The sequence below is a fragment of the Argiope bruennichi genome, chromosome 6 (genome assembly GCF_947563725.1).
Source record: "Argiope bruennichi chromosome 6, qqArgBrue1.1, whole genome shotgun sequence".
In the NCBI taxonomy this organism is placed as follows: Eukaryota; Metazoa; Arthropoda; class Arachnida; order Araneae; family Araneidae; genus Argiope; species Argiope bruennichi.
The window spans coordinates 121731538-121757546 of NC_079156.1; the positions used below are offsets into that span (position 1 = coordinate 121731538).

Here is a 26009-nt window from a genome sequence, read left to right on the forward strand (position 1 = left end):
AGTTTCTTTTGTTTTGTGGTCATGTTACTCGGCTACGAACCCGAAGGTTGCGAGTTCGATCCTCACCTATCGCCAATAGCAACATTGGTGACCCGATGACGAAAATACGCAAACTTCACACAACTGTTGTGACGCCCTCTACCAGAAATAAATAAAAAAATAAGCTGATAAAAATCAGTCATTAAAAAAAATGAATCTGATAAATAATCAGATAAAATAATTAAATGCAGTTGATAAATGATCAGCCAATAAATAAATAAATGAAGCTAATAAATAATCAGCCAATAAAAAAAATGGATAAGGCGCAACAGCCAATACAACAATAGTAACAGCAAAAACATGACAAAATATCGTTCGTCTCACCTCCGACTCATTGGAGTGGGAGTAATGTGGTGACGCTTTATAAGCCAGATAACAGCTACGAGACATGAGAAATTTCTTTTGTCTTGTGGTTATGTTACTCGGCTACGAACCCAAAGGTTGCGAGTTCGATCCTCGCCCATCGCTAATAGCAACAAGTCTAAAACCAAATTTTCCTTAATAAAAGTCTATGATGGTGGACCCCAGGAGAATGAATGAATAATCTATGTAATCAGGACTAATGAATAATCTAAGGAAGTTTATTTATCATTATTTAATTTTACAATTTATAAAACTTCACACGTTTCCTTTAAATCTACACTGTCTCTTCTCAAAATCTCACACTGTCAATGATCGGCTTACATTTTTGAAAATTTTTTGGAAGGATTGTAATGCTCATATATTTATTTTATGAAATTTTAAAACAAGTTTCACGTGATTAAGAGTTATTTCAGAAGCTATAAAATATTTATCACATGATCAAAAGCTATTGCCAAAAGAGAGTTATCGTAGTAAACTGAAGCGAATTCAAATATCAGCAGGTTTCATTTTCCGATTGTTTACGTTTCTGTTTTTCGCAGGTGGTGTTACAGATTCAGAAAAACCATCCCATCAATCCCATTGAAAATAGTAATAAGTAACTTAAGTATTAATATTAGAAGAATAGAAATTCTGTAAAGAAATTAAATCTGTTTAACTGTAAAAATGTTGGAAAATTTAAGAGATAAAATTTTGAATGTACAATATGATTTGTCTGCCAGGTAAATACTCCTTCCTTCACATTACAGCTATTTTTAGGTTTTACTTGTTTATCTGTCATTCATTCTATTATCATCAATTTTCTTTAAAATAGAGTAGAAAATCTGAAATATCTACCATTCATCCTAAAAAAAAAATCTGAGCATGTTAATCTGAAACTTGACATGCATTTTTTAAAAAATATTTCGTGATATAGTAATTAAATAAATCATGAAATAAAATTTTTTAAATATTTTAATTCTTGAAATTATAATATATTCTGTGGTAATTTAACATTTTTTTCAATAAATATTTTTGTTTACCGTATTATTGAATTAATATTTACGACAAATTTTAAAAAACTATAAAGATGTATATAGTTTTTAAAGTTATTAAATCATCATTATTTTTTAGTAAATGAGGATTTATTTTTCCATCTATGATTATAATTTATGTGCGAATTTTTTCTATATGACAATATAGAAATGCAATGAAGTTGTCAACTTTTGGAAGAGTTATAGTTTCAGAATCTATTTTTATGTTATATATATCATTTATGTGAGCTTTTTAAAAATTTCAAATCTATTGGGTTGAAATGTTCATCTGATGGTGAGCTTTGAAAGTCTGGAAAGTGAGAAGCTTTCTGCTGTATCAACTATACTATGATATTTTCTTAAGATTGCATATAAATAGAAATGAATAACTAAAGTTATTAATTGTTAAAAGTGAAATTGCTAGAATATTACATCATAAATAGCCCTATTAAGTATTGTTTTACCCTTGTTTGTTGCATTAATTCACATTAGGGTTTTTTTGACACATTTCTTAATATTAATTCTTTCTGTTAAATGTAATTGATCTTTACATTAACAATTCAATTTTACTGTATGATATTATAAATGTTTTGCTATGGATCTTTTCTCAGTTGCAGTTAATTAAATCTATCTTTATTTAATATTGAAAATAAATTTAGTTTTTATGTTGCATTTTTTGTAATTATCTTTTTTATTATTTAGTTTCAGAAATTTAGCAACTGGAGATGCTCAATTATCAAGGTAATTTGTTTAATTGATCCTATTCTAGATGTTCCAAGCTTGAATTCCAATTAGGTTTCAAATTTGAGTATTCATATATGTGACAGTTTTATATTTATATACAATGGTAAAATTTGCTAGTAAATGTATTTGTAGAAATTTTATTATTGTTATAAATTGGTAAAATTTTATAGTTCTTTTTTTTTTTTTTTTTTTCTTTTTCTCCAATATGTAGTGGAAAAAATAAGGTAAAAGTGTTAATTTTTACCAATTTTTTCTTCTTCTTTTGTTTAAAAAGTTGTTTTTTCTATTCTGAAAATTTGTTATGTGTGTTCCTTTTTAATTTTTTTATTTTCTAGTTATAAATAACCATTTTTATAAGTTTTCTGAACCAGTAGTTTTCTGTTTTCATAATTTTTCCCTCTTGAATTTTGAAATGATCTAAATTTAAAAAATAACTTTTCACTAATAAAGGCATTGCTTTCCTTATTAGTTATGAATAAATAAAATTTGATTTTAATTGGGTTATTATAAATATTTTTATAGTTATTCATAAATTGTAAGAAGAACAAACAAACAAACAAAAAGGTGGAGCGTTTAATATAGAAATTGTTAAATGTCGGTTAGAGATACTATATTAATATTTTTATTCTGTAAATTTAATGGTTATTTACCAATTATTCATTTTTTGCGAATTATTCTAATCATATTTTGTTGATAAATGTTTATTTACAATTTCAAATGCATATTTTCTTTTTAGAGCTAAAAGACACAACTTTAAAGGAATAACTCCAAATGCTGGTGCAAATCTACTTCATTAGTAAGATATATATATATTTTGAATTTAATGTTCTTTTCATTTATAAATTTCATTCATTCTATTTGCTGATGTTGTTCTTTCAAATTTAAGTAAACTGCCACATATATATGTAATTTATTGAATTGTCCAAAAATTTCAAGATACGTTGTAAATGACATATTTCAACAATGAGATGCAAAAGAGAAATATTTTTACAAGTGCTAAAGCTGTGACTTTCAACCAAAATTTAACCCTTTATGAACAAAAAAAAAATCCGAGAACTAGAGGTCCCAGAATTAATATTGAAACACATTAAAAGGCCAATATTTAAGAAATTCAAATGATATTGAAAAAATATAGAAGATAACTGATTTGTAAAGAATCCAAAAGTAATTTTAATAATTCATCAAACCTTTAATTTTAAAGAAAGAGTTTTTTCCCCCCCAAGGTTTAAAATCATTTCGTAACAAGTATCATTTATGTATCTATTAAAATTCATTTATAAATACATTAAAAATTACAATATGAATATGATAATCATGAATTACATAAATATTATTTTGGGGGATGCTATGCCCCCTTCCCCCAGCATAAAAATTTGGGGCCTTGGGTCAAACCATGAATTTTTCATTTCAAATTTTCATCCTCTTTTAATTCCACATCATCAAATTTTTATTTCTGAGTCTTGCATATGAAAATTTTATATTTTTTAGTATAGTAAAGAAAACTGAATATGCACCTTACACTTTTTTTTCTGAGACGAAAGATGGATATTCAACAACAATTGTAGTAACAAGATCCCATGAAAATTTCATTTATTTATGTCATTGTGTTTATCTTTGTAAATAATTACATGAAAAAATATTAATCAATAGATAGTCAACTCTTGGACAGATTTAGGTCAAAATTTGATAAAAAATCTACATTTTAGATGTTAAAACAGTGTACCATATTTCATTTATTTTAGTTGGCATTTTTTTTTTTGAATAATTATGCTTACATGCATTTATATGCACATATAGACAGATTATTATTTCCATCATATATTTTATTGAATATTTTGTATAAATATAGGTTTAGGATACTAAATCTGTCTCTGCTCAAATATTATGCTCTTTAAGTTTTGTAGTTATCATATACTTGACTTCTATAGATGGATTTATTATAAATAGATTCCATTCAAAATTTGGTAGAAATCTATAAATTTGTTCCAAAGACCTCATAAATTTTTTTATCTGTCTAGCTCAATGCATTTTTGAGCTATCATGTATATAACACAGGCAAAATTAGTAAATAAATAAAAAGTTTATTGACAAGCAGACATAATTTCAAAAATATGATTTTTTGGACTGAGGAAGGTCTGAAACACAGATCCATCACAATCATGATTTAGATTTTTTTTTTTTTTTTTTTGGAGAATTATAGGATTTTCTCTTTGTATACTTTGTATATTGAGAGAGTTAAAAAAATGATGAATACAATTTTTGAATTTCTATCATTATTTGCATTCAGAAGAGCTTCATTTCCCATTAAAATAACCCAAGTGAATTAAAAATATATGTTATTTTGAAAAAATAAAATTCAAATCTACTTTATGAGTCATTTTATTTTCGCAATAACTAAAATCTTGTATGATTTCTTGAAAGTAATTTTAAAAAATTTTGCCCAAAGTATGTCAATAATCAGAAATATTTTTATTTAAATGATCTAAATTATCAATATTTAGAAAATATATTCTTTCTATATATATAAAATATATTCTTTCGTTGCAATGCAATGTTTTAAATTACAAAAAATGTTTGTTATATTATCTGCTAAAATTTTACCACTTTCACCTTCCCATTACAATTACAAATTTATTTTTAAACAGCTGCCCACAGTAATAACTAAAATAGATAGCAGATTAAAAGTATTGGAATTATAGAAGTACTTCTATCAAATGAAAATATTTTTTTATTTTAGACATATACTTAACTATACAGAATATCAACTATCCAAAGTGTTCATACTGTTCACAACCCAAACGCTGATTTTTAAACTATTAGAAATAAACATATATTTTCAGCTGGAAAAATGATTTCAGTGATACAAAGAATTTTGTTTTTATCTTGCTTGAGTCAATAAATGGGCTGCTGAAATTATTTCAAAATATGAATTTTATGCAATCCCTGAGACCTATTAATAATACTCAGTAAAATGCCTTTGACATATGGACATTTAAAAAGCTTTATAAAGCTTTAAAAAATCGATTAAAAAAATATTTTTTGGAAACAAAAGGGATTGCATTCTGAATCTTTGAATTTAATTATTTTAAAACAATCATTGACTGCTTTATGCAAACACCACCTCTTAATTGATGGATCTTCAAAGAAATGGTTTAAAATCACCTAATATTTGAAATATTCAAAACTCTTAGTCTCAGTTATTTTATTAAACATGACTGTCATGATGGGCACCTTAGATATAGGAATGAGAAATTGTCATATCAGCAAGCAGGCTTTTGCTGCCTTGGTAGATACAGAAAGAATGTGACCTGAATTGTTCCCATATCGAAATCAAGTTATATTCCCAGGTAGAGGGGTATATGCCATGTATGTAATGGTGGCCATTTTCTGTTCACCTTAGTACCTGACAGTGCTGTCACAGCAGCTCCTTCTATTGAACCATTGGCATGGTGAGGGTAGCTTGATTCTGGTTACTAAATTTGACTGGATAAAAATTAAGACTTAGTAATTTTTTTAACTAAGTAGTATTATTTTATTTATTCAAGTATTAGTAGTATTATTTTATTAACTAAGTAGTATTAATTTATTCAAGCAACATAAAATATAGTTCTTTAAATTATTAAAACAAATGTATAATTGGAAGTATGTGTAATCTTTGACTGTTTAGAAATGAGTCATTGGGCCATGATTAAAATTGACTCCTATATGTGCTTAAAATTAAACATGCCTCAGTTATAGAAATTTTTATTCTATTATGTATTATTTACCTATCATGTTTGAAGGCTTGAGAATGTCTCTTTTTTAAGAATAAAAGTTGTTTATTTGTTGAGATTTGAGGATAAGAAATAAAAAATATGTTGAGCCAGTTTCCTACTATCAACTTGCAAGTGATTATTTTTATTGCTTTGCATATAATGTTTTTTTTTTAATTTCTTTTTCAGCTATCAGCAGCAATGGCAAGAGTTGCATGAAAATGATTCAATTAATGCCAAGAAGGCTGAAGTAAGATATTATTACATTTGGGAATTTCCAAACTTTTAACATTACAACTTAGTTTTTAAAAATCAAATCTTTAGCAACCCACTTTATTATTGATATATTGAATTTTTCAAGGTAAATAGTTTGTATTCTTTCTGAAAAATGATTTGTGGGTCAGAAAGTAATTATTTTAAAGGAAAAATCATTTAAATATAATTGTACCAACGATATTTCTATTGTGTATGAAGATTTTAAGACCATATCACAATTTTATAGTTGTGGAAAGACGCATATACATTTGTTATCTTATTACAGTTTTGTAAAAATTGACTCACAATTCACAACTTGATGAATTCTGACTGAACTTGTTGCTGAACTTTTTAACTTTTAACTTTAAGCATGCAGTATACTTAACTTTAAAATTATGTTCTGTGAATTGTAGTTTTATGCTCTTAAAAAATATTTTTCTGACTATGAGATTGATTGATTCATTTTACTGTGGATATTCAGTCATAGACATATAGCATTAATATTTACTATTGAAAATAATGTGTTGTAAATCCATAGTAATTGAGATAAAAATAACAGAAATATTTACTGTTGAGAAAAGATATATCTTAAATCCATGATAATAATAGTGTATTACTTTTGGATGTTCTGCAAGTCTTTTAACTGGAACTTTAATCAAGATTATAATTTCAATATAGTACAAGAAATTGTAAACAACTGGATCTAATTAACAATATTGAACTGAAACTTCACAATGCTGCTGATTTAGAGGGAGAAAATTTAATCTGTATGTGACGAGCACAGTTTATTTCATGTCTTTAGCTCTAGTTGCATATACAAATTCAACTTCATCATGTACAAATTTCTGCTTTTTCTAACTATTTAGACAAAATACTCATCTAATCAGTGTAAATGTGTTTTATTATACTTAATAAATGTCATTTCCACTGGTTAGCTTACTAGATATAATTTATAGTAATCTAATTCAATTACCTTTGGGCCTGTACTCCATTGTCACTTGTACAATTTGAATATCCTAGTGCTACTCCTATTATTCAGTTTTTTTTTTTTTTTTTTTTTCTGAAATTAAATCAAGATTTATGTAAGGCATGTAATTCTGGAAAACTGAGTTCAATTAACATTAATAAATAAGTAATTCTGGAGAAAATTAAGGAATAATTGTAAATTATGATGTTTAAAATACTGCCTAGTTTAGTGGAGTATTATTCACCTGGTAGCTGATGTGTACTTCCCATTACTCAAAAAATTAATTTTCACTCTCCAATTGCTGTTTGCAGGTGTTCATTTGCTTCTCTTGCATGCATAAATTTTGTACCTTATCATGAAAGTAAAAGGAATTTTCTTTAAAAAAAAATAAATACTGGATAAATTTTTCTGAAAAAATTTCATCAATAACCTAAACTTGAAATCACTGATTAAAAATTGTATAAAAAATTTTCAGATTGGCAAACATTAAAATCAAGTTCATTATAATGCGTTATTTATTCTTCGAGAAAAAAATACCTATTTAAAAAAAATTCACATTTCTTTAAAAATGCATTAATAAACAAACTTGATTGGTATGTATTGTGAAAAGCGTATTATATTTTTATTAATTTTTAATGGTTTTTTTATATGATTATTTTAATACTACAAAATTCATATATATATTCAAATTTTACATTAAAAATATTATTCAAGCTTATTTAGAAACTAAAAGAATAAATAAATAAATAGAAAGAGCTTATTATTGTCATCAAGATTTGAAATTTTCCTGCATGAACTTAAAATTAGTTATGTGAAAAGGTGTATATGTTTTTCATTTCCCTTTGCCAACATTGAAGTACAGTAATGAAGAAATCTTATTATATTTTAAATCAATTTTCATATTTTATGCACTAAAGCCATTGAAGTTGAAGACATTTTTGTTGTTACTAATGAACTTTGTAGATCTGTTTTCAAAATGAAACATGTATATATGTATATTGATTTGAATTTTATGCCTCATCTTATAAAACAATGCGAAAACTTTCTATATCATTTTTTCCTACATATTTTTAATTTTAAGTGCATGTTTCTTGGTTACAACTAATTGCTTGTGCTATTTCTTGTATTTTAAGCTGCAAAATTTTGTTAGCTTTTTTCCTATTGCAAAACTTAAGATTGTAAGTGAAAAATTTTGATGAGGAGTGAGAAGTATTTTTGGTTTTCTTCTTTATAATACAATTTGAAGCCTTTCCATAAAATAGGGGGAAATATATGCAAAGAATTTAAGTATCATTTTAAGAATGAAGGTGGAAAATGTTTAATAAATATCATCCATAATTCTGCTTTTTTAATTTTTATATAATTTTTTTACTATTTGTTAAAGCCTTTTTTTTATATATATATATATATAGGAAGTGGATGCTTTAATAGGAAATCTTCACCTTTACTGTGTTGAACATTTGTCCTACATCAAACAATTGAATATCCAACTAGCAGCTCTACCCCAACTTCAGACAGGAATAATGGATCTTATGGGAAAAATAGGTGAAGATAAAAAAAAAGTATTTTGTGAAGTTATCAAGACAAAAATGAGATATCTGCTTAATCATTTTTCTTTATTTTATTAATTTTTCTATACATTTTAGTAATATAATTTACAAAATAGTTTTATGCTAATGATAATATTATGTTTTAAATAAATGTAAATAAATTCGTGGAATGTTTATGTAAATGATTATTATTGGTAAATTAATAAATTCATTATTATAGTTGTAAATATACCTGATTTATAATTGTATGCTTATATCTATATTTTAATAATATTTTTGGTGTATATTCCCTCCATTCAAACAAAAAAAATTATTATTTTGAGAAATTTACAGTAAAATTTTTAATACTATCTCTTGTTGATTTATCATGAATTTTATTGAAAATTTTAAATTATTACTCTATGAATCTTCGATTAAAATAACTTAAGAATATATTCAATAATTATACATTTGTATGCATTTTTATAGTAGAAATGATAAATTACAGAAAGGTTTTATGATTTTTTTTACATAATTTTGTTTTCCTGATTAGTTTATTAATGAATATCATCGTTTTTTACTTTGTAGGAGAGCTAGAAGGTTTGTTTGAAGAAGTAGAGGATGCTCTCGTAAACTTAGAAGATGTCATTGAAACCCAGGAGTTGCAGGAGAGGCAGCTTGATCACAGATTCCAACTTGCTATGTATAAAGAAAAGAAATTAGCTGATTTTGAAGATATGAAAGGTAAGAGTTGAATCTTTGGAGTCAGATTGAAGTTCTTTTAACTTTTCTTTCTTGTTATATCTTTTGGACTGTGAAAAGAAATGTGACTTCATCTTTTTATAAAAATAATTCATAATTCTAAACATACATTGATATTGCAAAACCATTATAGTATTTATTTGAAATAAATGATATGAAAACAAGTTGTATATAGTTATTCAAAATTTTACTGGAATATTTTAATAAAAGGGGTGGCTTTCTTCATTGCTTTATTAATAGTGTTTAATTCATTCATTGCATTATTTAGATTAATTAATTTATTTGTTCATTGCTTTATTAGTTGTGGCTTTCTTCATTGCATACTTATTAATTAAAAAATTATTACTGGTAATATTAATTACATGCTATTAATGATTTACTGCCTGAATTTATACACTATTAATATTTTTTCCATTGCCTTGTTGCTACTTACAATTCCAGAAAATTTGTCTTAAATTATTTCATATTAAGTACAAAGGTTTGCAACTTTCTGGAGAAATTATGTGATAGTTTATTTTATGTAATTTTTTAATTTAAGTCCGATATAGTTAATCAAATATTCCAGTAATAGTTATCACCATGAATATAATTATGTGGCATATAGAATAAGGATTTGTTCCGTCTATCACATATGTAATAATCTGTGCATATAATTGTCCTCTGACACTTATAATGTAAGGCAGAGTTAAAAATATTTCCACTCTTTTTTGGTCTGCATCATTATTGGCTGCAAAATCTCAACTTTTGTTTTAGAATTCAGCAACTGAGACTTTTTAGTGCTTAAATTTATTGATATATGAGTATTCAAATAAATCTTACCATGAATAAATAAAGGTTAATGAACTCGGATATGCACTTTATCTTTGATCCATTATATTCTCCATCACAAACCAAACTGAAAGTTATTATTGTTAATATATTCTTTGAGCATTTATTTATTCTGTATTTAGCATTGCATTTTTTTTTTGTTAGTGGATCTTATTTATTTCATTCATTCTAATGTTAGTGATTAGTTTTGATTGAAATGTTTATAATTATTATGAATGTAGATCTCCTTGCAAGGAAACAAAACTTCTAATGTTATTGTATATTTGCATCTAAAGTACATTGCAAATAATATATATAATACTAAGTATTTTGCCAATGTGTATTATATTTTCTACTGTAGTTCGCATTAGTCAATCTAATGAAAACAATAAAACAATATTTCAATCTGGTATGAAATATTGTTAACAACTGGGCTAATTGGGAATATCTTCTAATAATTTAATATTAAAAATCATTTCAATATTTCTGTATATTTTAACAAAATCTGCAAACTTATTCCCCATAGCTAATTTCATTACCAGGTGGTATGATTTGAAATTAAATTAATATTTTGTTAGTCACCATTGTTGATTTAAATTATGATTAAAATATATTCTTTGTAAAACTGATAATTAGTTAAATAGCAAAAAAATTTCTTGCAAATATACTGATTATAAAATAAGAAAATTTTGAGTGCAAATGTATTGATACAAATATACTGATTTGAGAACATTTTTTAAAAAATCATATTATAAAATAAGAACATTTTGAGATATTGCTTTACGTATTCATCAATTATAATGAACTAGGTCATTATTCAGCTATTGAATATTGCATGTTAGTATAGAATAAGTTTTAAAACTCAGTTACAAAAATTCAAACTTATTACATTAAATTTTTTAGTATAATGTTTTGGCAATAAAATTTGTTATTAAATTAAAAAATTAAAACAGATTAGCAAATTTGAGTGTTGTATTGATTTTTAATCATAATTTTTTTACTACACTTTTAGAATTTTATTACATAGTTTCTTTTATTAATATTTTGGAGAGTTAAATTCTTTTTTTTTTAAGATTAAATTTTGAGTATATTTAATTAGCTATGTATTAGAAAATTTAATGAAAGGGGAATTTACGATTTTATTTTAATAAAAAGGTATTTACTAATACATATGTTCTTGTTAATCAGATTATTTTAAAATTATTTTGTAAAGCTTCTTCTGAGAACTTCAATAATTTATTTTGAATTACAGCTAAACTGGGTGAAGAACATGCTCACAGAGTACAAGAGTTTGAAAAAAGACAAAGTTTAATTTTAAAAGAAAGGCAGAACACATTTCAAGAAGTTTTTGAAGAAGAAGTTAAGGAATATAAAAAACATGGATTAAAAGAACTTCGGCGAAGTAAGCTGATTTCATTTTTGATTTTTCAGTTTTTATTCAAATTTTAAAATGTAGTTCTTGTATATTTCTTGCTGTTAATTGCTGCATGTTTCTATGTAGAAACAGAATTTTTTCTAAAGCTTAGATTCAAGGTTCAACTTATATACCGATCCACTCCCAACTGAGGGGGGGGGGTCAATTATGAGGATGAGAAGCTTCTGGTATGATAGTTGACTCTAACCACCCAGGTGGGTACAGAAATGGTGGGGGTCAGCTACCTTCTACTGATCTGAGGACAGGACATATTTCCCACAGGAAAGGTAGTACCATGGCCAGTGATGGCCCTTAGGACTCAACCTGAGTTTCCACCAATGCTGTTGTGGCGGTCCAGTAATTGAAATTTAATCTGAATGCTTTTAATTAGGTGGGGTGGAATAGCATTGTTTGGTTATATACAGTTCCACTAATTTCAAAAGAAAGCAGGATGCATTTTTGTTAACTGAGTACAGTGAAATGTAAATCTCACAATGTCATCAAATATAAAACTTTTTATTTCTATTTTCGAGTTTAAGAAAAATTAATTTTAAATAAAATGAATTTTTCTTTTGGAGAAAATATACTATTTTATTTTCGGAATTATTTATAATTGCTGGTTTATTACAGTGTATGAAGAAATTACAGAGAAATGGCGACCAGCCATGCTGTTATTATAATTTTCTGCATTTGTATTGTCCTATTATTTGAAATCTGCCATACAAGAAGTTCTCTTTTCACTCATATTTCAAACAAACATACAAAAAAAAAAAAAAGCTCAGAGTGTAAGATTAGTACATATACAACAGAATATATACAAGATAGTATACAAATGCAAAAGAAAATGCACTAGCTTCAGATAGTTAACATAATTGAAGCTACTCTTTATTTTATAGCTGCTTAATCTGAAAATATTCCACCTGATTTATTTACTTGGCAATATTTTTGTCAAATAACTAGTTTAAAGAATATATATATATATATTTAGCTTATATATAGGTTTCGAATTTTGAGTTAGTTCTTGAAGGGAACGATGAACTCTTGGTTCATAATGGATCAACATATATGTGGAATGCATTATATACGAAATAGTTACGATATTATTTTATGTGTTCATACAGTAGCTATTGAAATTATGCATATTTCTACTGTTACGTTATAAGAAACATTTGTTTTGGATACAATTTTGTTTGAATTTAAACATGCTAATATTTTTTGGCAGAATTTGTATTAAAGGTTTTAAACTTTGTTTGTTTTCTCTGAAGAAAAGTATTAGAAATTTCAACACATCTCTTTTGAGAGAAGATTGCTTTTAAATTATAATCAATGTATATAAAATAATAACATACATGGCACAAAAATTGCTTACTATTTATTATTGATATCACAGTGAAATGTAAATAAATCATATGAATTCCAGACTTCTTTCTTGAACATCTTTATAACTGCTCTGAATTCAGAGCTTCTAATACAGCTGCTAAACATTGTTAGAAATGTTCTGGAGAGGGTTTTCCTTGTCATCAAAAAGTCTATTCAGTCAGAAGAAAGAAGATATATATATATAATATAAAACTGACTTCAGTTAGAAAATTTATTTGAACATAAAAATAGATTTAACTGTTTTCAGATGTGCAATCACTATGGCCTTACTACAAAAATTTATGTTTATTTTTTTGAAGACAATTAATTTATAAAAATAGTATTTTAAGGGACAATCTTATGACATAAATATGACCTTTCTAATGATATCAGTTTGATATACCATCTGTAACAATGCTTTTAAATGTTATGATGTAACCCAAACTTATTCATCAAAATATTCAATCATTTGTTTTTGCCAATCGTTAACTCTATAGTAGGATCTACATTTTTATTTCATAACTTTTAATTTCTAGTCAATTACTTCAATTGACATCAGGTTTTTCAGCTATATTATATATTAAGATGAATTTTTAAAAATGTGTTTCATATTAAACAACTTGAAGAAACCTGTCTTTAAAAGTGAATAGTTTTAAAAAATCATATTAATAAATAATTGTTTACTTTTTAATTAATTGTTTATTTTCAAAATTCTTTTCTACTTTATAATTATTAATGATCTTTTTATATTTGTCATATTACTAAGGCTTTAGTTAAATACCTTTTCTAAATTGTTGACAATATTTCATCATTTAAATCTAGTTTGTCTGTATCTGTGGTCAATAGTTGTCAGGAAATTTAGATAACTTGAGATAAGAACATTTTAATATAGCACCTATTACAATTGTTTTCATACTCTTATATTCACAGTACATTGTAAATTAATGGCAAATAAAAGAGTTTTGTGATAGCTATAACTTAACATTTTGTCTAAATGTTAAGTTATAGCTACATTATACAAAGCAGATAATTGGGCTTTTAGCATCTTGTGCTGCATTTTATTTACATTGTTCTTTTTAAAATTCCAGAATTACTGAAAATATATGTTGTCAAAACTTGAAGGAAAGTATGTAAATTATATTACACTATATAATTGTGTTCTTTTAAGTATAAAGCTTTGTTTAGCTACTGATGTATAAACTTATTAACTGAAATGTAAAAAGATGTATAATGCAATAATTAACATAAATAAATAAATAACAATAAATTGATTTTTAGAAAAACATTTAATCAGACTAATTAAATGATATTTATTCTAATAGAGCTAAATTAACAGGAGTGATTCAAATCTAAGTGGAAAATGATGTTAAATAAATTACATAAAGTTCTAAAAATAAGAGCAAAACTCAAAAATCTTCATTAAAACCCTAATGCTAAAACTTAATTTATATTACCATAAATAATGTGAAAAAAAATTAGCAACATCATCAGTTTAGAAAATTTACATGCTCTACTAATGTCAGTGAAATTAAGTTCATTTTTGGCAATACTTATTGTGGGTCGCATTTGTTTTTTGATACATATGTTTTTGAAATTTACTTTTAAAAGACATCATCTAAATGTTAAAGGATTTACTTCAAAATTAATTCGTATAAACTTTCTTTAGTCTGTAATGAAACCTATATGTTGTAACAAAAATAAATTCAATGCTTTTTTTTTTTTTTTGAAAAAATTAATTTACCAAGAATGTGTTAAAAACAATGTCACATAAGTAATTGGACATTTCAAACTTTAAAAAAAAATTACAAAAATGTGCAAATAATCTATCATTTAAATTCTCTGCTAAGTGTCCTTTAGATGAAACTACATTTTAAATGAATTTTGGCTTGGATTCATTTACTTTGTGTGTGTGGGAGAATGTTCAATTTTGTTTCATTCCTATGTTAATACGGCTTTAAGTTGTTCTATTGATAAAATATCATGTATTCTTGTTCTTTTTCCTGGTTCAAGCCGTGCATTCTCAATTGAATTTCAAACTAGAGAATATGCTGGAGTTTCGATAACTTTGGGGCATTTATAGAGCAATGATAAGCAAATATTTAGGGCTATATTTTTGGGATCATTATCTTGGTACAAATGAATGTGTTTGGATATGGATGTGTTTCTAAATTTTATGGCAGATATTTTCAAGTTTTCTTTCAGGATGTTTATATACTTTTATCAATTTGTATTATTTTCTATAAAAATGAGATATACTATTTCCATACCAGAAACAGCTAAATGTTCCTAAATCATTATGCCTCTACCTATATGTTTGTCAGTTGGCTACAGATTTTTCTTGAATTGTGCCTTTTGTTGGATCTTCTCCACAAAGTTATTTGCCCAATATGCATGTTTGAGACCCACATATGTTATATCTTGATTAATTTGCAAATATGATATTTTTTCAAAACAATGTATCTTTGTCTATCATCGATTTTGCAATATTCAAACATAACTTATTTTGTTCTTTCATTAATAAAAAATTTTCCTCTGGTATCACAATTGTTGTATTCATATCATTTGATAACTTGTTTGTTTCAGGGTTTACTTTTATCGGAAATCTTTTTTTCTAATTTTGTCGTAAGTTTCACTACATTTAGTATTTTTCATATGCATTTTCTTATGCATCGTAAACCTTAGATTCCCGAGAATTAGCCTGTGAGAAGCTTCTGATTTCAATATCTTTCATTTAGTTTTCATCATTTCGTAATAATAAACACAATCAAATGACTTATTTTAAGAAGTTTTCTAATAATTTTTACTTTTTAAAATATTCTATGATTAAATTCTTAAAAGAATTTGCTGTAACTTTGTAGCAACCAGTTCATGTTCATTTCAAATACAGAAATATAGATAAATTTACATGAAGCAATTACAGTTTTAAAATGCAGTCGATGATATTTGACATACATTTCCATTTTTTATAAAAATAACAAAAAAATATTGTATGTTAAAAAAATATAATAAAGCTTTCAAGTTTCCATTTATTTATGTGATTGTTTTTGATCCTTTCTTAATAAATTAATTTTTTTAAAAAAGATGTTGAATTTATATTCATTACAATATATAGGTTTTATTATATATAGAAGAAAGTTTATATGAAAAAAAAATTGAAGTAAAAATTTTAATATTTAGATGACGTTTTTTAAAAGTAGCTGGTCCCCAAGTCCAGCAGCTTTTGTGCATACAGTATCTAGTTTGGATGGCATTTAGATAAATAATTCCTTTGAATTCAGATTTCTCTAATTTAAAATGGTGGAAAAGTGATCATATATTCTGTAGCACTGTCATTTTTCAAATTTTTTGCAAAATAAGGTTATTAGTTGTACATTATCATATGTTTCATGTGCAGAGTGCTCTGAAAGATTGTACATAACATTCAGGCATGCAGAAATCAGAAATTATTGCAATAAAACATGGATAAAAAGAACAAAGGAAGAATGTCAGTGAATTAAGTAAAAGAAATTGATAGAGATAAAACATGCACTTAAGGTGGAATAAAAAATATTATAGTACTTGTGACACCTTCATATGTTACAATGAATGATTAATGATCTAAAATTTTACTTTTATGGAAAAGGAAATTTTATTTCTTAATGCCAAACTAATTTTTGAATTTTAGGAAAATCAGCAGTGCTAATTTGTGATTTCTTGTAAATGATCATGTCATTCACTATATAAAATGAAGCTTTAAAAAAATTTAAGTTGAGTGTACTTATATAAATGCAAAAAAATACTAATAAATCAATAAATAAAATGAAACAATATTCTTTACCTGAACTTGGTTTGACTGGAATACTTATTGTTCTGTAATTAAGTTATAAATTAATGTAAAACTTACAACATATGCTAAAATTGCATATTTTATATGAAATGTGGGAATTTATGTTAGGAGTTTTGATAATTTTTTAAAAAGAAGTTTGCATGGTATTTGGTTAAGTTGCACATTATAATATTTTAAAAATTTGCTGAAAATAAATAAATTAATCATCAGATAATAAATAAACTAAATGTCAGATAATTGGTGAAAATTTTATATATCAAATATTTTTATTATAGAGTTTTTAGAGAACAAGGAAGTAGAATTAAAATTAAAATAGAAAAAAAAAAAAAGAATGGAGTTGTGCATTTACAATGAATTCTTGTTTGGTTATTCCCAAAATTGGGTAGCATAGCAACTGTAAATAAGTTAATTCCTCGAATAAATTGAAAAAGAGCACATATCAACTAAAGAATGCTTATGATCTTCATTTATATTGGGAGATGTTCTCATAGAATCATCATTTAATTTACTGTAGATTTCTGTATTTATTAAGTTGTTAATTTACATTTCTTATATGAAAAAGTAAAGAAAGAGAGAGAGAGAAAAGAATGAGACTTTTCTTGTTATATATTGGGAATAATACCACATCTAATCCTCCTTTGAATAATCTTTATCATAAACAAATTTTTAAAAAATTAAAGTATACTGTATCGGCTTCCAACTGATACAATTATCATAATATTGAGTGCAATAATAAGTACACTTTCTTGGATATTTCTTTATATGCAATAAAATTTATGTTCATGCAATTTTTTCATGTGATGAACATTTCACTAATAGTTATTTTATATAAAAAAATGTTTTTCATATTTATGAATTCCATGAATAAGCAAATTGTTCCTTCCACTAATAAAAATAATTTATATAATTTTTTTCATAGCTATAGATTCCAAGGATGAGCAAATTGTACTTTCCACTAATAAAAGCAGTTTTTATAATTTTTTCCCTTAGTACATTTTTGTGAACTTTCATATATTCTAATTTTTATTTCTGTCTTTAGGAGTTTCAAGCAATAGCAGTCAAAAATCGGTGTCTCTTGAAGAGATAGATCTAGAGGAAGATGCTTCTGCTTTAGATGAATTCTTGGGAGATGAAGTAATAGAGGGAACAGAAGAAAAAGGTAAATTTTAGTTTTCATTACTTTATAAACAAGAGTATTGAAAAATTTTAGAATAGCCCAATAGAAAAACAGAATTGGTTGTGTTTGCAGTTATAGTAACAGTATTCTTGATAACTGGTATTAATTTTGATCAATTTATGATTTCTAGTATGGGAGCTATTGAACAGATAATAATTGTAATAATAATATAGAAGCAATAAAGGATAAGATTAAAGGAAATTTAGAACAATTTTAAAAAGTAACAATTATTTTATATATGGCCTTGATTTTCATTCTTTTAATGTACTGTTTGGTTAAAAAAAATCAAATTTGAACTAATAATGATTGATTTTGTAGTATCAGATGTAAAAAATGTAATAATAGAAGTTTTTTCCAACATTTCAAATTCACTATCTAATCATGAAGATTATAAAAAGAAGCATAAAAAAATGGAGAGAAAGAAAGAGAGATCATATACATTTTCACCTGTCCATAAAGAAAGTTCCGGAAATAAAATTCTTTGTATTCACTTATCTATATGCTGGTATGCATTGGTATAAAATTTAGTTATTGAAAAGAAGATATAATGATTCTGTAAACGATGTCTTGCATACTTTTCGTACTACTTTTATATTCACAACATATGGCAGAAACACACTGAAATCTTTCAAAAAGATAGATACAATTTTTAATTTAACAAGAGGGAATTTTATCTTTCCCATGGCATACTTGCATCCAGTTATAAGAAAAACAAATTCCATAATTAAAAACCCATTTACCATTCTGAACAATTAGCAGCTCATTTTTGGAGTGTGTAAAAATCTACTAAAATAGCTTGCACAAGTTACTGCATATGGATGATCTAAATCTAAAGACAACAATGATTTATTATTATATTACTTATGGGCTTGTTAAATTTTAAGGACGTCTGTGTTCTCTGAATTTTGCTGCAGCTTGTGAGTTACATATTTGATTTATGTAATCTAGACCTTTGTTGTTGTTGTTATGTGACAAGTGCAATAAAAAATAGGGGGGAAAGGGAGAGAGAGGGACAATAAGATTGGGCTGAAGGTATGCAGAACAGCCCTGGCCACATCTTTAGCTTTATTGGAACAAAGAATATCCCTGGTGCAATCAATGTCTATTTCAAAGAGGGCAGAAGTAATAGAATGGCAGCTAAAAATATAATCTAAACCTTTCAACATAACGATTAACTTTAAGGAGTCAGCATTTCAAAACTCATTATTTTAGTTATTTTTTCTTTAAATGGACTGTCAATATATTATGTATCAAATAAAGTAATGTTATTTATGAAATAATTTTTTTTCCATATTAATTTTGATGTGATATGAAATACTATTACTTGAAATTAATGCCTTTGTTATTAATTATACACTTATATCATATATTTCTTTGGTTTTATTTGCAAGATTTCTTTATATTTTTATGTCTTTACTTTAAATGAAAAGCTGTTTTTTGCTTATCTGAAGTTCATATAAATAATAATTGAGGCAGGATTCCCATTAATGTCAATTAATTTTCTATTAAACATATATATATTTATAAATGCGTGTAATGATATTTTAAAATCTAATTTAAATCTTAGTTAATTTCCTAATTTTTATCATAATTTAGCCCATATTAACTTCATTCTAAAATGTTCTATTATTTCCTGATCCAATTCCATCTTTCTTTATTTAATCAATTCAACCAGAGCTCTGTAAAATTCTAAAATCTATAAGTTCCCCCACTCCGAGTGAAGGGATAAAAATTTGTCGATCTAAAAAAATTCTTTTAAAGGATCCATATAATTATCTTATCTAAATCAACACATGTAAAGAAATACCTATCAGAATCTCATAGTATATAATCATGGGGATAAATATTTCGTTGACGCTTTTCTCTTTCGCTCTTGTGTAGTGCTGCTGATTGACGTGTCTCATCGCCTCTCGCTTGTACATAAATTATGGAATAAAAGCGTTTAAAAATTCAAAGTGGCTCCTCTAAGACGCTTCTAGCCGACATAGAAGCTTCAAATTTAGAATACAATTAGTGTTTAGTGTATAAATGAAAGGAAAACTAAAATAAGCGTGTAATAATGGATGGATCGATAAATTTCTTAATCCAATTCCACCTTTTTTATTTAAATAATGCTACATGAACTCTGAAACTGCGATCTAAACAAATTCTTTTAAAAGATCCTTATAATTTCCTTACCTAAATTGACACGTATAAAGAAATCTCTATCAGAATCTCATAGTATATAAACACTTGGAAACATATTTCTGTCTCTCTTTACGCTCTTTTTGCTCTCGCACTGTCAGTTGATGTGCCTCATCGTATCTTGTTTGTATATAGATTATGCCTCCCGGGATGAAATAAAGCAAAGCTTAAAAATTCAAAATATTATCTCTCTTTCTCTTCATCCACAAAAATGTTGAAAAATATATGTGTTTATGTACATATATGTGTGTGTGTGTATGTATGTATTTAGAACCGTATATTATCAAATCTTTGGTTATTATATTATAAACTATCTTAAATGGTATAAGCCCACTTTTTATTCATGTTTCAAAATTTTAAGATAGTAATATGCTTGTAATTTCAGACAATATTAATTGAAGTTTCTTGAGTAAACATTTAGAGGTATTTCTTCTTTCAATAGTTTTAATCACAGAACATATAATAAATATGATTATCATTTGAATATATAAAAATATCTGAAATCATTTTATTATAATAAACAGAAATTTTTAAAAAATGGAAATTTATTCCACAAAAAAGTGTGGAATTTTTTTAAATTAATTTTGACAACATCTTCATTTGATTTTAGATTCTAATGATACGAATATAAATTGAATTCCGCCTTTGGTTTTGAGATGTGTACAACAGAAATATTTATTTAACATTATATAGTTAAAATTATTTTTTAAATGTTGATAATCTTTCATATTATAAACGTTTAAAAAAACAACATTGAGATGAATAGAATGAATTAGTTTCAACTCAAAATTCTATATTAAAATGCAAATTATTATAGAGATTTTTCAATACATTTTATTTAAGAATCAGACAAACTTGTTTATGACTACATCTTTTCCATAAAAGGAACTAAATTGCATAGTTATATGCTCAGAAATTTTTCTGGCTAAAGCTTGCTTCATGTTAATCTTAAAAAATTATTCAAATAGCAAGATTTATTATGATGGCCAGTGGTGAAATTAAAATTAAAAATCTGAATTCTAATATAATCCACTCATGAAATAGCTTTTAGAAAAAGATTTGTATCACAATTTTACTACATTTGTATCTTTTTTTCGTCTCCTTTTTAGTGGATTTCAGTTATTATAATCTTTTTCTACTTCTCGCTCTTTATTTACCTACTCTGGCTCTGTATTAACATTGATATATTTACTTGGAGGAAAAACTTTTAAAATGCCAAGGTTCTGCAGTTTTACTGTACCCTCACAAGATGTTATCTTTCATTCACACATAAACACTGCTTCTTTCTTACATTCCAAGACTGACAAGATGGGTTGTGTTGGTCTAGTTTTAAGATTTGGGGTTGAAAAGTTTCATGTTCTAATCTGTATTCTTCTAAATATTTATGATGTATGTGTGGTGTGGCATTGAAATTTGGAGGAAGGGTTTCAACTCTGGTATCATTCTCATCATCTGACCATAGTTCGAATGTTCAATGTCTATCAAAATAACCCTTGTGTTGCTTCACTATAGGATGTTAAACTAAGTCAGAGTTCAAAAATAAATCAATGTATTAATAAAATCTGTGCTATACAGAATAGCACAAAATAAATGTGCTAAATTGTACGATTATATAAAAACAGCTTACAATATCATAGAGAAATTGCACATCTAAGAAAAGAACTTGAATAATAGTAAAGAATTTAATTTTATCACCTTTCCTCCACTATAATTATCCATCCTGACATAATACCTGGTTATGTCATGGGCTATAAATTTTAATTTAAATGTAAGTAGATTTGCTTGTAAATATTATAAAATACATAAGAATTTTGATAAAATTTTAATTTATAAATGAAAGGATTAATATGATAATTAATGCATACAAACATATTTTAACACCTTTACTTTTAGCAGCCTAAAAATTTTGTTGGATTTATTTTATACAATTTGGCAGGAAAATACTATCATAACATTTCCATGAACATAAGTAATTTGCATATCACAAAAGTATTTAGATTTATTCATATTTCAATATAAATACATGATGACTGAAAATTTCCAAGAATTTAAATAGAAAAACTGAAGGAAGTTGGTAGGCTAATATTCTATGAAATGTATTCTATTATTGATAGCATTATAAATAGTAATCATAATCACATTTTTTTAGCTGAGACACAACAATCCAGTGAAACTGAAACCAGTGCAACAGATGCTGAGAGCAAACTTGCTGAGGATGATGCCAAAAGCTAATATATATTTATAGAAAATTTTAATTCATTTAATTTATCAAAAGCACATATGAAAATAATGTTAGTATTTTATGGCATCAGGTTCATATGTACATTGATTGTATCATAAGTGCTGAATTTAGTGGGTGAGTTGATTGTTGTATATATACAATCTGGTTTTCATATATTAGGAAATAATATATTGTATACTATATAATATATGCTGCATACTGTTATGGTGTGAGCAAGGTGTATGCTCTATAATACTTATAGCAAAGCTTTTATTGGGTTTATCATAGAGCTTAAATTTTAATTGCTTAATGTGCTTGAAGCTGAATTGTATATGAAACTGAATATATTATTTAAATGATTGCTAGTAATTAAATTTATTTTATAATTGGATGCAATAAATGCTTTTTTCCATTATGTAAATTTAAAGTTACTATTGAAAACTGTTCCTAAATACGTTAGTCTTTTTGCAATGTAGATATAAATACAATTCATTGTACAACAGAATGCTTGTAATGCAATAATTAGGTTTAGAAAAAAGTGTATCAGCAGAAGATGTTTCTTGAAATATTTATTTTGAAATAGATTCTCTTTTGCATATCAATTTCTTATTGTTTCAAGTTGTCATCATTTTCTTTTATATCGTTTTTAAATTACTGCTTATATATAAAATATATTTTTATGTTTTCATTTAATTTTTATTTTAATCAAAATGTTTTCTCTTTTAGTAAATATATTTAATATTTATATACATTACAAATTTATTACATTACAGAAATTTATATATATTTTACTCATTAATATAATTTGTTGAAAAATAAAGGGATTTACTTTTTAATGAGTATGTTAAAAAGTAGTTAAAAATCTCTTTAAACTACTTAAAAAAAATTTCAACTAAGGTTGGAATGTGCAGTTGTTCAATTTTTTTTTAAATATATAAACATACTTTTGAAATCATGTATAATAGAATTAACATAAAATTTGTTTTTGCAGAAATTTTTAAAAATTTTATCATTATTAGAATTGTTTTTAAGGCAGATGATTTTCATTCCACTAGGTTTGCAATAAATTTAGTAAGAATAATATTCATTTTTGAAGATAAATGAGGATTACTTTTGAGATGCATCTAGTAATTTTTGGCTAAAGTTTGGTGATGACATCTGAATCTGCACACCTTTTGCTAAGCCCAATCACCTTCACCCAAACATCTATACTTAATCACTGAGTTGATATTTAACCATGACAGATTTAATGTACATTAGCAGTTGGATTTTGAACTCCAATCTTTCAGTCAAAGCCAACAAAACTCAACTATGAGGTTGTTGTGGCCCTGTATACTATATTAGATAGTAGATTTATTACCAATTTTTAGAATGTCTGTCGAATATTATATTTAACTTTTAGTGTAATAATAAAAATTATATAAATATTGTTTTTAAAAAAATTTTAATTGTTCAAATCTGATTTCATCTCAAAGTTTTGCCAATGCACTCTTCAATGTTTGTTGTTGATTCTGGATCCAAAAATAGATGTACAAAAACAAATTTTGCAGTTAACATATTAAATAATGTCAAATTTGATGTCGTGTATTTTTCCTTCATTGAATTTATTTACCATATTATTTTTACTCTAATGATCTGATGATGATTTGCACATAACTCTCAGTTTTCAAAATATCTTACAATTAGTGTACAAATTACAATATTGATATATTGAAAAAAAGTGTTGCAACTTCATTTTAAATTACATAAAATAAAAAATAAAAAAAATTCCTTCAGTATTTTAACATGGCATTGTAAATAAAGAGAGAAAATATGTGTGTGTGTGTGTATATTTGCCAGGAATAAAAAAATATGTAGTTATCATGAATGATTTTAATATATATTGTTAGAATAGAAAATTTTCGATACCTGTGATAGATATATGTATATAGATTAGTTTATTCGTATGAAAATGTATTGATGTTGTTGTTGAAAAATTTTATTCAAGTTGAATCAGTTTTAATGAGATATTCTGAACTGAATCCTAATATTTTTTTTTATCTGCCACAAATTTATTCTTAAATTTTTTAACATGAAATTGATGAATCTACATGGTATTATTTTGTAATTTATTTTAAACATTCAAATATTTTTAAAGTTTTACAGATCTTGTTATATGTCTGGAATCGATGTATTTTTTTTTTTTTTTTGTCTGGTGTGATAATAAAATTCCCATGGTTAATATGCTTATTGCTTTTAAATTGGATCTGTTTTACACTGTTTTTTATAACTAAAATTCTAGAGGTATTATTTTCTTTATTAAATTTATGAAAAAGATCCAAAAATTATTTTCACTTTAGAGTAGCGTGATATTTGAAATCTGATTATAGAAATAGAAAAAGTGAAATTTTAAGTTATGGAAATGGTATAATTATGCCACTAATTATCATTTTGAATAATTTAATTTATAATTTCATATAAATTAACTGTATTAACTTGAATTAAAATCTTTGTTTTTATAAATTGTTATTGTTGTCCCTTTTTAGGTTTTATTTTTATGCATTCTATTTGTTTTATCAAAACCAAATCAAATTGATTGAATTTTTTTTAATTCAATTACTTTGGTTGAGCATAACAAAACATGTATAAATAAAGAAAAATAGAAACAAATTATTCAGTTATTATTAAACATTTAGAAATTCTTACATATTTATAGATTTTTTTCATACTGTTATTCTAATGAATTACTTTATAATTTAACGTTTAATTTGTTTTCTACAAGGATTTTTGCAAAAAGTATGTGTACTTTATTATTTTGATTCCTGTAATAATTCTGTTTTTGTAAATTGCTAATCATTATAAAAGTAGGAAACAAATAGGAGTTTTTTAATTATATTAATTCAAATATCTGTTGCAGTAGCTTGTTATTTACATTATTTGGGAAGAATTATATAATAATAATAATGGCGATTCTGAGTTAAATATCATGCATACAACCATGACATGATTATATAAATTCGTTTGCAATATTTTCATTCCATTTCTGTTTATTTACTTAAATCTTTGTGTACCACACATTTTAATAAAATGTTGAGACGTATTTCTATTCTTCATTTTCTATTTCAGTTCTAGAAGATAAATGATGTTTTGAATTCTCATTTGAATTTTTTTATGTCTCAAAAGAATTTTTCTGAGGTTATACCAAATTTACCAAAACTGACAAAAGAATTTATATGCACTGTTTTCCTGGACCCATAATAAAATATCTTATCAGCACTGCTTTATTTAATCTATAGATGTTGCGATATCAAAATGTTGTATATAAGCACCACACACACACATGCACAAAGAAAAAATTTTGATGTAACAGCTAGAATCCAAACCACATATAATTGTGTGCTGATATATATCACCTATTTAAGAATTTGCTGCAATAAAAGGATTTGGTAAATTTTACATATAACGTTTTGTTTGTATATTGCAATTCCTTTGGTTTCATTGCTTTTTAATGCTGTTTTTTTTTTTTTTTTTTTTTGTCTTTTATCATCCAGTGTAGTAATGATTTAAAGTGCTGCTTTTATCTTATATTTTGTCATTTATAGTGATAAAATAAATAAAATG

At 25.3% G+C, this 26009-nt stretch overlaps 1 protein-coding gene across 1 annotated transcript; it reads left to right on the forward strand.

Annotated features, from left to right (window-relative positions):
• The first annotated feature begins 908 nt into the window (after positions 1–908).
• Positions 909–24522, forward strand: LOC129972926 (dysbindin-like). The gene is made up of 9 exons (XM_056087247.1): positions 909–1121; positions 2115–2153; positions 2893–2952; positions 6098–6158; positions 8543–8675; positions 9248–9403; positions 11481–11630; positions 17867–17986; positions 22338–24522. The coding sequence occupies exons 1-9, from the start codon at positions 1066–1068 to the stop codon at positions 22418–22420; spliced, it is 858 nt and encodes a 285-aa protein (XP_055943222.1). The 5' UTR covers positions 909–1065; the 3' UTR covers positions 22421–24522.
• The last annotated feature ends 1487 nt before the right edge of the window (positions 24523–26009 follow it).

What these genes read in the sequence shown, in the direction of transcription:
- LOC129972926 (XM_056087247.1), top strand. Translation starts at nt 1,066, where the DNA reads ATGTTGGAAAATTTAAGAGATAAAATTTTGAATGTACAATATGATTTG. An exon ending in GGAGATGCTCAATTATCAAG is followed by an intron (nt 2,154 to 2,892) that starts GTAATTTGTTTA and finishes TTTTCTTTTTAG; the next exon opens with AGCTAAAAGACACAACTTTA. An exon ending in TTAATGCCAAGAAGGCTGAA is followed by an intron (nt 6,159 to 8,542) that starts GTAAGATATTAT and finishes ATATATATATAG; the next exon opens with GAAGTGGATGCTTTAATAGG.